This window comes from Podarcis melisellensis (assembly GCF_964234715.1).
Source record: "Podarcis melisellensis genome assembly, chromosome: Z".
Taxonomy (NCBI): Eukaryota; Metazoa; Chordata; class Lepidosauria; order Squamata; family Lacertidae; genus Podarcis; species Podarcis melisellensis.
The window spans coordinates 31,442,133-31,454,941 of NC_138547.1; the positions used below are offsets into that span (position 1 = coordinate 31,442,133).

The 12,809-nt window shown below is 41.4% G+C and overlaps 1 protein-coding gene across 5 annotated transcripts in view; it reads right to left on the reverse strand.

The window, feature by feature from the left end:
- The window catches only part of F8 (coagulation factor VIII), an 82,604-nt gene that overhangs the window by 55,128 nt on the left and 14,667 nt on the right, over positions 1–12,809 (reverse strand). For 2 of the 5 annotated variants that reach the window (XM_081897294.1, XM_081897293.1), the window contains one exon: positions 1,011–1,111. In XM_081897294.1, coding sequence (XP_081753420.1) covers positions 1,011–1,014 — 4 coding nt within the window. In that variant the 5' untranslated portion in view covers positions 1,015–1,111. Of the gene's footprint in view, positions 1–1,010; positions 1,112–4,236; positions 4,590–4,707; positions 4,812–5,415; positions 5,438–12,809 lie in introns of those variants that run through there. The other 3 variants (XM_081897296.1, XM_081897297.1, XM_081897295.1) reach the window with 3 other exon arrangements.

Below are 12,809 nucleotides of genomic sequence, written 5' to 3' on the forward strand. Positions count from 1 at the left end.
GCAGAGTTGGCAGAGCAATAAGAACCAGCCTCTGTCAGCTTTGAAGATGGAGCCAGGGCTTTTTTTCCTCCCCAGCCAGAACTTGCCAGAACTCAGTTCTGGCACCTCTCATGTGGGCGCCATTGCCATTATAAGAGACTGGTTTAAGTCAGAAAAGGTGGGCTAAGCACAGACTGCGGTTGGTGAAGCAGTACCCCATTTGCACTTACTCTGCTTAGAATGAAACAGCCCTGAATACTTTTGACATTTCTGTATTTGCAAATATGTGGGTAGCAGAGCTGACGTAGTGGGAAGAGATACTCCTACAAGGGAACAGATAACAAGCTCCAAGAGAGGGCACATTCTCTACAGCCAGCTCACAGATCTCAATCTCACTCACAGATACATTTCACTGCCTGTCCTGTAATCAGTAGCTCCCTTTGGGGATACCTAAGCCAACCATTCTATGCTAAATTAGCAAGCAATCTACTTAATAAAGACATGCAGCTATAACATAAATATCCCACCAAATGATCTACAAAGTAGCTTGCAAGAAAATGAATGTGTCAAAAACCACCATAATACAAGTAACACTTAACTTGATGAATTCAGCATTAACGTGCTTGGTAAAATAATAATAATAATAATAATAATAATAATAATAATAATAATAGGAAGAAAGGGTGTGGGTGTCCAGGGGAAAAAAGCCTTTGGCAATTCCACCCAACATTGAATTCAATGTCTCCAACTGGAGAGTGTAGAAGAGATACCTCATATGCTCATTTTATGTGCTTTATTTAAATTGGGGAATTAATAATTGATTCCAATTTATGCATTGTCTGGCCCCATCTGCACTGTACATTTAAAATGTATTATATCAGTTTAAAAAGTCATGGTTTCCCCCAAAGAATCCTGGGAGTTGTAGTTTGTTAAGGATGCTTAGAGTTGTTAGGAGACCCCTATTATCCTACGACTCCCAGAGTGGTTTAACAAGCAGTCCCTCTCTCTACAAAAAAGATCCTTTTGCTTACCCATCCAAGCAGGCTTGGGTTTTGTTTGTGTGAAGGTAGAATCTGTGTATTCCAGATATATGGCTTTCTTGTACCGAGTGGTTGGCGTGGGGGAGAATACCCTGGAAAAGGAAAGGGGCATGGTTAAATTAAACAGATATAACCTATACTGTCTGTATTTGCTTTGAGTTCTGAGTTATCAGATTATATAATTTATATTTATGCTCAACTCTTCCACCAGTAATACCCAGAGCTACTCACAAAAAAGGGAAAACAATAATTAGGAAATAAACACTCAACAGTAACCCCCCCCCCAATAATGAAAAAGTAATTGTGAAAAGCAGCGATTAAAATAATTTTAAAAAGCAGCAGAACTGGGTATTTAAAACCTGCTTGAATGAAAAAAAAAAGTTCTCAATTTCTATCTGTGGCCACATCTGGCTTCTTTTAAAGCAATATCATATCACTTTAACAATTGTGTCTTTCCTCAAATAATCCTGGGAACTGCAGTTTGTTATGGGTGCTGAGAGTTACAGTATTAAAAGACCTCACCGTGTTATCATTCCCAGAGTTCCCTGGGAAGATGGGTTGATTGTTAAACCACTCTGAAAAAACTGTAGCTCCATAAGGTGAATAAGGTGTCTCCTAACAACTCTCAGTACCCTTAACATACAATAGTTTCTCGGATTCCTTTGGGGGAAGCTATGACTGCCTAACATGGAATGATGCTTCATGTCCTCTTTTTCCAGGGCACACCCTCTTTTTCAGGATTAAAATTTTTGTCCTGGTGGATTTTTTTAATTTGGCAAAACGTCCAGGTCTTTTTTTGTTTGGTTTTTGTTTGGTTTTGTTTACACAGTAACCCAAGAATTTTTTTAAATAAAGACAATATAAAAAGCCCTACGCTGACCAACATCTTCCACTGTAAAGAATTATACAAAGAATTAAATCAGTTTCTCTGCAACTTTCACAGTCCTCCCCACAGTGACCCTGTTAGAAAGCTGTTAAGCTGGAGTTTGGTGATGCAGTGCAGCGGAATTCCACCAGGGTGCTGAGTTGTAAAAAACAAACGGTAAAAAGGGTTTTTCATTCTGAAAATCGGTGACTAGTGTCTTTGTAACAGTATACGGACAACAGAACACTGCGAAGCTGAATTGTGGACAGGAGAAACAGAGCTGTGAGAGAACATTTGACATTGGTCTCATTTCAGTCAGAGGGGGAGCAATCTTCTGGAAAGAGAAGAATCCCATAAAGAGAAACTGGGAAGCTGAATTGGAGATAGGAGAAGTTTAACTTCCACTGAATTTACCCTATTTATACTTTATTGTTTCCTGAAAGAATTCTATCTCCTGACACATCTTTTTTTTTCCCCCTTACCAACTTCGTTCTGTAAAATAAACTCCTTTTCCTGTTTTAACTTCCCTAGGTCTCCAGGTTTTCTTTTCAAAAAAGCAAAACTTGGCCCGTAGTTAAGGGGGTTCACCACCATTGACGGTAACGTCATGATATGGAATGAAAAAAACCGCAAGTAGAATAAAGTGTTTTATATTTCTATGAGAGAAAAACCCTGTCAGAAAATGGCACCCCCTCATAAAATTCTAGAAGTGAAAGGGGACAGTTGGGAGAAGCTCAGTCTGAAGGAGCAGCATCTGAGGAAGTTCTAGTCAGGATTTAGAATTTAGGAAAACAAAACTTGAAATTGCCAAAATTCAAACAGAAGCAGAAAAAGGAAAAGTCAAGCTTCAAGCAGAACAAGCTAGGCTTCAAGGAGAACAGCAGATTCAGTTTGCCAAAAATGTCACTATAGCAGGATAAAGAGAAACATGAAAAAGGAATGTACAATCTTAAAATGCAAGAGAGGCACCTGAAGGGTAGAGTTACCAGTACCACAGAGAAGCGGGGAAGTTACCTTAGTGGAACAAAATAAATTTCCACAATATCAGAAAAGAGATGACGTGGAAGGTTTTTTTGTTTAGTTCTAAGAGAACTTGTAAAGATTTGGAGGTTCTAGATGAAGCCAGGAGAATATATTTGCATCCACTGATATGTGGCACTCTCAGTGAGGTTTACTCAGAGACGAGAAACAAAGAAACCTCAGATTGTTTACTCTTTAAGGAAAGAGTGAGGATATGATTTGGGCTCATTGTTGAACAGAGCAGAAAAACAATTAGAGATATTAAAAGGAAACTGGTGAAATGTATGCCCAGTTAGGTTGCCTCCTAGATAGAGCCTTAAATAGATGGGTTGAGGGATGTACAGTTCAGACATTTGAAGAACTGAAACAGTTCTTTACACATGTCCCCTCACACTTTATTTGGTTTTTGAGGGATAAAAAGCTGCAAACAGTGATGGAAGCAGCAGATTTCCTGGACAAGATAAAAGGGGACACGGGAGAGTTGTTATTCTCACGAACCTTGAGGAAAAGAAAGGTTTGAGACACCAAAAACCAAACAAAATAAAATGGGAAAGTTAAATTTGTTTTCACTGCCAGGAAAAGAGACACACAAGAAATCACTGTGCAAAATTAGAGAAAGCTAAAATATCGACTTCTGTCAAAAATATTGAGTTTATAAGAAAGGCAGAGCCTGTCACAAATCAGCCCACAAACTCTGCTCACAGCTAAGCCAGCCTGAGAAACCAGCCAATGTTTTACAGATCTGGAGAGTTTAAAAATATATAAACAGGGATTATATGGAATTCCTAGCAGTAGTGCAGGCATAAAACTGTAGAGAGTGCAAAACTGCAACACCAGGTGCTCCCTCAATAAAGCTGTGTGCTTCTGTCCCTGGACTCTGTTGAAAAAACCCCAGCTTTGCCATGCAAACCAGGAAGTGACTTCACCAGGCAACTAATTTTTCTTATCTCTGTGGCTGCAATCTCCTAGGTGACATGGATGCCTTTGGCAACTGAATGTGCATGCGTACTGCTTCCATTTCCCACCCAGCCACCCACTTCAGGAGGAACAAAGTAACTGTGGAGGCTCCCTGCATACTTGAAATTATTGAACAGAGTTTGTACCGGGTGTCTAGGAAGAAGAAGTGTACTGCCCTCTGGGAAACAAGAAGATAGTTAGTGATTCCCAGAAAGTACAGGCTGCAAATACACCAGCTAGCCCATGAGACACCAATGTCTGGACCTCTTGGAATAAAGAAAAATAGGGAAAGGACATCAGAGCCTTCAGTAAGTCTTGTGCAGCATATCAGCTTGCAGGTCCTTCCCTCCATCCCAAAGCTGGGCAACCACTTACTAGGCTTCCAGTATTTGTTACCCCGAAATTGATCTTCTCAGTTTTAGGGTACTTCAGGCTTGGCGCCATGTGCAGGAAAACTGCAGGCATCGCTCTGGCAGGAAGTATGGGCGCTCTCCTCAAGTGGATCTTCTCAATTTTGTGCCAACTCTGCTCAGCACCCTGCTCCAGCTCTGTAAGGAAATTCTGGGTCTCTGTCCCCAAACCGATCTTCTCGATTTTCTGCCACCCCAGGCTTGGTGCCCTGTGCAAGAAAACTGCTGGCATGCTAAACTGCTGGCACTGCTCTGGATCTGGGAAGGAAGATCCAGGGCTCTGGCGGGTCCTAGAGCCCTTCCCTCCTTCCCAATGATGGGAAAGCACTTACCAGCTTTGGGAAGGTGGTGCCAGGACTCCCAGGGCCCTAGCTCCACCCTCTCAAAGCTAGACAAAATGGGCAGACTTTGTAATCTTTCATAAAATGGCACAAACCTGTGCAAGGCCAATATTTGGCGTCTCCAAGTGGATCTTCTCAATTATGAATATTTTCATTTTATACTACCTCAGCTCGGGTGCCCTGTGCAGGAAAACTGCCGGATCCTGCACTGCAGCTAAGCAAGGCGCCTGGCTCTAGGAAGGAAGCTCCATGGCTCTGCAGGGTCCTAGAGCCCTTTCTGTCCATCCCAAAGCTGAACAAACATTTACAGGGCTTTGGGAAAGGGGGGCAGAGGGCTTTGGGACGCTGCTGGAACCCTCACCTGCCTTCCCAAAGTGGGGTATGCAGCCCTCTATCTTGCTGGGGAACCAGTTGGGGGGGGTTACAGGCATTATGCATTTTTGTCCCAGGGTTCCAATCGCTAGAGGTACATTTAGGATTTCTGAGTGACTGTAATAACACAGCTCTGTGTAACAATGAGAATCGCAATAATGGACTAGAAACAGCATTAAGTACGCCAGGAAGAATACCACACACCCCAAGAAAAGTGGGTCATACATGCAATGAGGTTCATAAATGAGGTCCTGCTCCTTGAAAAGGCGTGGAGGTTGACAGAATGAAGTGGCCACCCTACATAAACGTAGAGCTGGGAGATAGCCGGAGATTTCACTTGCTAAATATCCATGCTGTGCAGGAAAACTGCAGGCTCTGGGAAGGAAGAGCTAGGGCCCGTCCCTCCTTCCCAAAGATGGGCAAGCACTTACTAGGCTTCCGGCTTGGGGAAGGCAGTTCCAGGATCTGGCATCATTTCAAGGAACTTGCACCGCCCTCTCCAAAGGCACACAAAATGGACGGCAGTTTGAAATTGTTTACAAAATGGCGCCCTGTGCAAAGTCCGATTTTGGGCCACCTCGACATCGTGATATGTCAACACCGCAATATATGGCGTGATGTCTGAAATAAGGATAGAACTATGTAGAGGTGAATGGGGTAATGTCCAGGCAACTGCTACTGATTAGAAGTCTGAAAGTGTTATTTATTATAGTACAGATTGTTTTTTTAATTAGCACACTTCCTGTAAAATTCAAGCTGCAGAAATAATTAGTAGCATAGATATCAAAGGAAAGGTGAGAGAATGGTCCCTAATAGACAAGTGGGAGACACAGATACAGAACTGCACACATAAGGGGAGAAGGAATGAACACATCTTAAATAATGCTACAAGGTCATTTTTAACTTAGAAGCCGAGGGCAGCTTCTAAGGGGGCTGGGGGTTGGCTGAGAACGGGGGGGGGGCAGGAAAAAATGGGGCTTTGGAGACATAGGTGTAGTGTTAGGGGCAGCAGGCTTCATGTTGGGAGGGGGGCAAAACCTCAGTTAAGTATTTTTATTGATTTACTTGATGGGGAGAACTGCCCCCCCGCCGGCTATGCCCATGTTTGGGGAGGCAAGGCAGAAAGGGCTTAAGTAATAAATAAATGGAGTGTGGAGGTAACCAACTCTCCTTTTATTTATTCCTGGCACAGAGACACCTGCATAAAGTTGCAATCATATAAGGTTTCCGTCATCCCCAAATGGATCTTCAATATTAGGGGCACTGTGCAGGAGAACTGCCAGAACTCTGGCTCTGGCAACAGGGTCCTAGAGCCCTTCCCTTCTTCCCAAAGATGGGGAAGGTTTCCGGCTTGGGGAAGGTGGTGCCAGGGCTCTGACAGCACCCAGGAGCTCTGCCCTCTCAGGAGCCAGATAAAATGGACGGCACTTTGAAATTGTTTACAAAATGGCACCCTATATGAGACCACTTGGCGCCCCCAGGTGGATTTTCTCAATTTTGCACCACCTCAGACTTTTGGATGAATTGAATACCATGGCTCTATGTAAAAATGAGAATAGCACTAATGGACTCGAAACATCGTTAAGTACCTCAAGAAGCAAAAAAAACCCAGGTGCTGCATGCAATTTATTATATCATAAATGAGGTTCTGTGCTCATGGGGGTTGGCAGACTGAAAGAAGCATCCTAAATAAACATAGGTCACAAAGGAAAGGGGTGGCAACAGGGCTGGACGATGTCTGGTTATCAGCATCGTGATTTGTCACCAGCTAAACATTGTGATATACGGGAAATCCACACAGGATTATTATACTTGCTATTGGCTTAAGGAGACTAACAGAAGAGATCGTAAAGGAAAAAGAGAAATTATATGAACAAGATATGATGTGGAAACACCAAGATAAGACTCGATAGAATTATGAACTTTGTCTGGACTGATTGGGACTGATTTGGACATTAACGCAGTAATAAGAAGATGATCTGAATCCCCCTTTGGATCTTGAAGTATGGGTTCCCCCAACAAAATTTAAAAATTTGGTTTTGTAATTTGGAATTTATGCGATGTGATTTAATTTGATGTGATTGGCCAGTTAATAAAAATTATTTTAAAAAACAACACATTGTGATATACCAATATAGAACCATGTCTGAAATAAGGATGGAATTATGTAGAGGCAAATGGGTTATGTCCTGACAACGGCTACTACTTAGAGGTCTGACACTTATATTTACTTGCCTTTAACGTATTGTTACCACTGTTATTTTATAGTAGAGATCATTTTAAAATTAAACCCCTCTCTCTCACATTAAAACGGCAGAAGTAATCAGTAACATAGATATCAACGGAAAGGTGTGAAAGATAGATACATGGGAGACACAGGGAAGAAAGAGTCTTAAACAACAGGGCAATATTTATTATCTTCAACTCAGAAGTAAATAACCCCAGGGCGGTTTCTAAGCGGGGGGGGGGGGGCAGTTTGCTGGCTATAGGCAGGATTGGTCAGAAACATGTGGGGCTTTGCAAAGGTGAGGCAGAAAAAGCTTACAGTGCCAAGCGCTGTGCTTTCCCAGCACAGAGACAGGCATAGAGACACAAAGATGCAATCATGCGAGGTTTTTCCGGCTGCGGGTGTGTGTGTGTGTGTGCGAAAACTGCGCACGCTCTAGGCAAGGTTTTAGAGCCCGTCCCTCCTTTCCAAAGATGGGCAAGCACTTACTAGGCTTCCGGCTTGGGGAGGGCAGTTCCAGGATCTGGCATCATTTCAAGGAACTTGCACCGCCCTCTCCAAAGGCACACAAAATGGACGGCACTTGGAAATTGTATACAAAATGGCGCCCTGTGCAAAGTCCGATTTTGAGCCACCTCGACATCGTGATATGTCACCGGCTAAACACCGCAATGTAGCACAATGTCTGAAATAAGGATGCAACTGTCTATGGGCGGTAGGGGTAATGTCCAGGCAACTGCTATCACTTAGAGGTCCTAAACTTATAAATATTTACTTACCTGTAACATATTGTTACCACTCTTATTTTAAAGTACAGATTTTTAAATTTTTAATTAGCATACATTCTCTAAAATTCAAGCTGTAGAAGTAATTAGTAGCATAGATATCAAATGAAAGAGAATGTTCCCTATTAGACACGTGGAAGACACAGAAACACAAATGCGTACACAGAAACGCAGAAGGGGGAAAGGGAGGAACAAGGTTTAAATAATTGGGCAATGTTTATTATTATTTTTAATTCAGAAGTAAATAATCGGTCTTTTTTTCCATGGGATAAGCAGCAACTTTGTGGCACAGGGAAGTAAATAAATAAATGCAGAGTGAAGGAAAGCCATTCTCCATTTATTCATTCCTGCGCAAGACAGATAATATGGATGGAATTTGGTAATCATCTGAGGCCAATGATTTGTCACTCACAAATGGATCTTCTCTGTACGGATCTTATCTGAGAAGGAAGAGCCAGGGCTCTAGCCTTCCCTCTTTTCCAAATATGGGCAAGCACTTACTAGGTTTCCAGCTTGGGAGAGGTGGTGCTAGGGCTCTGGCCCAACCCAGAGCCCTCACTCCACCCTCCTGAAGCCAGACGACATGGACACACACTGTAATCTTTCACAAAATGGACTCCTCTGTGAGAACAATTTGGCGTGCCCAAATGAATCTTATCAATTTTGCACCACATCAGCTCTGGCACCATGTGCAGAGAAACAGCCAACACCACTCTCAATCCCATGCTCCATCTAAGCGAGGCATCTGCTTCTGAAAAGGAAGCTCCAGGACTCTTGACAGGCTCCTAGAACCCTTTTGTCCTTCCCAAATTCGGGCAAGCTGTGGTCCTGGTTCTGGGGTCAGCAGCAAAGCTGAGGTTGTTGGCACTCAGGGTAGACGTGTTTGCGCTGGGGGGAGATTTTGTGTGGACCAAGGGTAAACGACAAGAACACAGAGATTTGCCTTGAATTGCTGGTGTTAATAATGGAAACTGATATTGCAATGTGTGATTTTTGAAATAACTGCAATTTTGAAAATGTGCAAAATGGTCTGGTCCCTGTATGCTCACCCATTGCTCGGGAGAGGTTTGAGATAACCTCCCATTTTGCAATGATCTTAAAGGGTGGGACATGTGGAAAAAACTAGAGTTTGGTGATACAGTGCACCAATGCGCTGAGCTTTAGTTTTACTCCGATTGGCTGCACGTACAGCTAGCCAGTGTAGAGGGTGGAGACAGCAAATTGGGAGGGGGAAAGAGAAAAGAGTTGAAAGAGTTAGTTCTGGTGTTCAGCTGGTGTTCAGCAGAGTGTATGCGCAAAATCCACTCTGAGGAAAATATCTGTAGCCAGAGAAGGAAGTCTCTGAGCTTAGTTTGAAAGACAGTGATTAGTGTCTTTGTAAAAGTATACAAACAAGAGAAAACCCTACTTGGGTCTCATTTCAGCCAGAAGGAAAGTGATCTTCTGGAAAGAAAATCATCCCAAACCAGTTGGAGGAATGTGGTGACCCCGTGGCTCTGTAATACTACTAGGGGAGCCTCATTTATAGAAGGCTGGGAATCTGACAGAAAGTACCACCTTGTTTAAGAACCAAAGTATTAAGCGGTAACAACTATGCAATTAAGTTTAATGAACTGAAGTAAAGTAACTGAAAATAAGCTGTGCATTTACCACCTTGTTTAGGGACCTGTAACATCAAGTGAATTCACCATTTTTATAGTTTACTGTTTTCTGAAAGTATCTCCTGACACATCTTTTGTTTTACCAACTTTGTTCTGTAAAATAATTTTTTTCCTTTTTAACTTCCCTAAGTCTCCAGGTACCAGAGTTTTCTTCTCAAAAAAAGCAAAAATTAGCCAGTAGTTAAGAGGGGGTTCACCGCACATGGCTTAGTGGGCATTTGAAACCTGATCTTATTTTTCCAATCTTAAATTCAGTGCTCCACATTTCCATATCGGTTTGCTTTTTTAAAAAGCCTCATTAACATATATTTCATTTTAGTGTGAATTTATCCTAAAGCACACAATATTGTATGCAATTTTGCCTAATATATACTTTTCTGTAAAAATAAAATAAAATTCCCTAATACATTTTTGCATGTCATTTCCTACTAATATATATGCATACTTTAACCTTGTATGTGTGTTGTGTGTATGTGTAATGTGAACATTACTAGGTTAGGAAATTACATTTCAAAATGTGCTTAGATTGCATATTGTTTTGTTTTTGTTTAAATAAATGTTATTAGAGATACAAATATCATTTTTTATCCCAACTAAAATTAAATCCAGAGAAAAATAAGGGAGAAGAGAGAGACAGAAAGAGAGAAATATAGAATTAAAAGAGAGAAATAAGAAACTAAAGAACTTCTTATTCTTCATTTGTCAGCTATTGAAAAACATTATTCAAGTCATCTACTCCAATATAGCACACAGCACAACTACTCTCTATAAACCAACATTATCTTTAGCTTTCAAAGCCAATGTCATTATTTCTTTGTCTTTTTCACACAAAATGTCTAAGAGAGGTTTTCAATCTTTTGTAAATGTTAACCATGACTGTTCTCTGATTCAGCACATCAATTTCACTAAGTCTGATAATTATCCATTGTTGGTAACAGTGAGTTTTTCTGTATCTATATCTATACAGTATTGCTGCTGTAATCATATATTGGGACAAAATTTCATAGTCATTTTCTAACTGTATATCCATAAGTCCCAGCAGGAAGAATTCTGGTTTCAGTTGAAAGTTCATCTTCAAAATTCTCCATATCAAAATATATTTGTATCCATTTTTCTTTTTTTTTATATGTCCACTAAGCATGGTAAAATGTCCCTTCATGTTCTTTACATTTCCAACAAGTATTTTAGATATTTTTGTGCATTCTAAATAGCTTATCAGGAGTTAAATACAGTGGTACCTTGGTTCTCAAATGCTGTGGTTCCCAAACACCGAAAAGTGTTCCGGTTTTTGAACGTTTTTTGGAAGTTTAACGTCTGATGCAGCTGTTAGCTATTGTTTCCAGGGCGCCTCCACCAATCAGAAGTTGTGCCTTGGTTTTCAAACATTTTGGAAGTCAAACGGACTTCCGGAATGGATTAAGTTTGGTGCTTTTGTTTTTGCTTTTTATTTTGTGTTTTTGAGACTTTTTCGGTTAATTTGTTTTTGTGAGTGTGGAACCCAGTGCAGCTACTGATTGATTGATTGACTGATTGTGTGGCTGTGGAAATGGATAAAAGCCCCCCATCCAAACAATGACTATCATAAGTGCAGATAAGAAAAAATAATAATTTAAAATTTTATCATCTACAATGCTGTCTTATTTATTTTATAGTACAGTACATTGTTTATTGCTTTCATTTTATGGATCAATGGTCCCGTTAGATAGTAAAATTCATGTTAAATTGCTGTATTAAGGGTTGTTTTTAAAAGTCTGAAACAGATAAATCCGTTTTGCATTGCTTTCTATGGGAAAGCACTCCTTGATTTTGGAACGCTTTGTTTTTGGAACGGACTTCCAGAACAAATTAAGTTTGAGAACCAAGGCACCACTGTACCAACAGCACATCATTTTATTTTTAAAAATGCATATTTGTTTAGAAGGTGTGAATTACGCATATTCACCTTTAGTTGCAAACTTAATCAGATTTTCCCTCCTTCCTTACTGGTTGCTGCTGTGCTTTGTTGTCTTTGAAGTCAAAGACAACAACATCTATGCAAGTATCTTTGTCCAATTACTTTTTTAATTTTTTAAAATTTCTCTGTTGATGGAAAAGGATCATCATTGGCACATGCTTTCCCACAGAGCCAACATGTTTATTAAGGAAAAAAAGAGTCGCACTATGAGGGAAAACAGATAATGAAACCCTGTTATTACTGTCTTATCACCAGTGTTATCTGAAATGTTTGGAGGCTCACACTGAGAATCCATTAGAGGACAAGAAGTGTTGACCTGCGGAGAATGGACTTGGCAGGCCAGAAAGGTTGCTGATCATATTCCTTTTGGGGTGACTCAGGCTGGCCAAGGAAATCCGGAATTTAGGAGCAACTGGGAAAACAAGCAAGTGGAACTGTGGATATCAAGTCTAATTTTGCATGATACAAACAGTGCTGCTCCCACCAAAGCACAGCTCTAACCCAAACTGAGAGTCCAGCCCTTCAGGGAAAACTGCCTTACTTGAAAATCTACAAATGATCTTGGTTCAGCTGCGCTGCCATCAGCATCCCAAACAAAAAGACAAAGCAGAAGGGAAGGCGATAAGAGCTCTCAGAATCAAACACCAAAAAGATGCTTGGATCAAGGGGGGGGGGGGAATCCCAAAGCTGTTTCATCGAGAGTTTTCCTACTTCCCGGGGTCAGCCCTAGCTTTTTGGGTGGGGACTCTTAGTTACGGCACAGAGATAACATGACAAATTATTTGCCTGGAACGCTCAGAGTCATTAGGCGCATTTGGTCTGTAAAGTTTCTCTTGAGATGCCAAAATAAACAGGCCCTGCCATTGTATTGAAGTTTCCCATCACAGCCTGGCCCTCCTTGCCTAGGAAGTAGGAGCTGGAACTTTCAAGCTCAATGACAAAGCAGTTCATTCCCCCTCCCTCTTCTCACAAGGACAAGGAGCAACTGTACCATGCGCACAGGAGCCAACTCCTAGAGGCTAAGGGGTCTTCAGGCTTCACCCCCCCCCAAATAAAGTATTTGAGGGGGCTGGGTCCCTCCAAAGTTGATGAGCATTGCCATTCAAATGTGTGTCACATCGTGTTTGTGTGCCACAACATGTGATTGATGTGGGGTGGGGCTTACCCCCCCCCATATTTTATTCAAGTTGGCACCCCT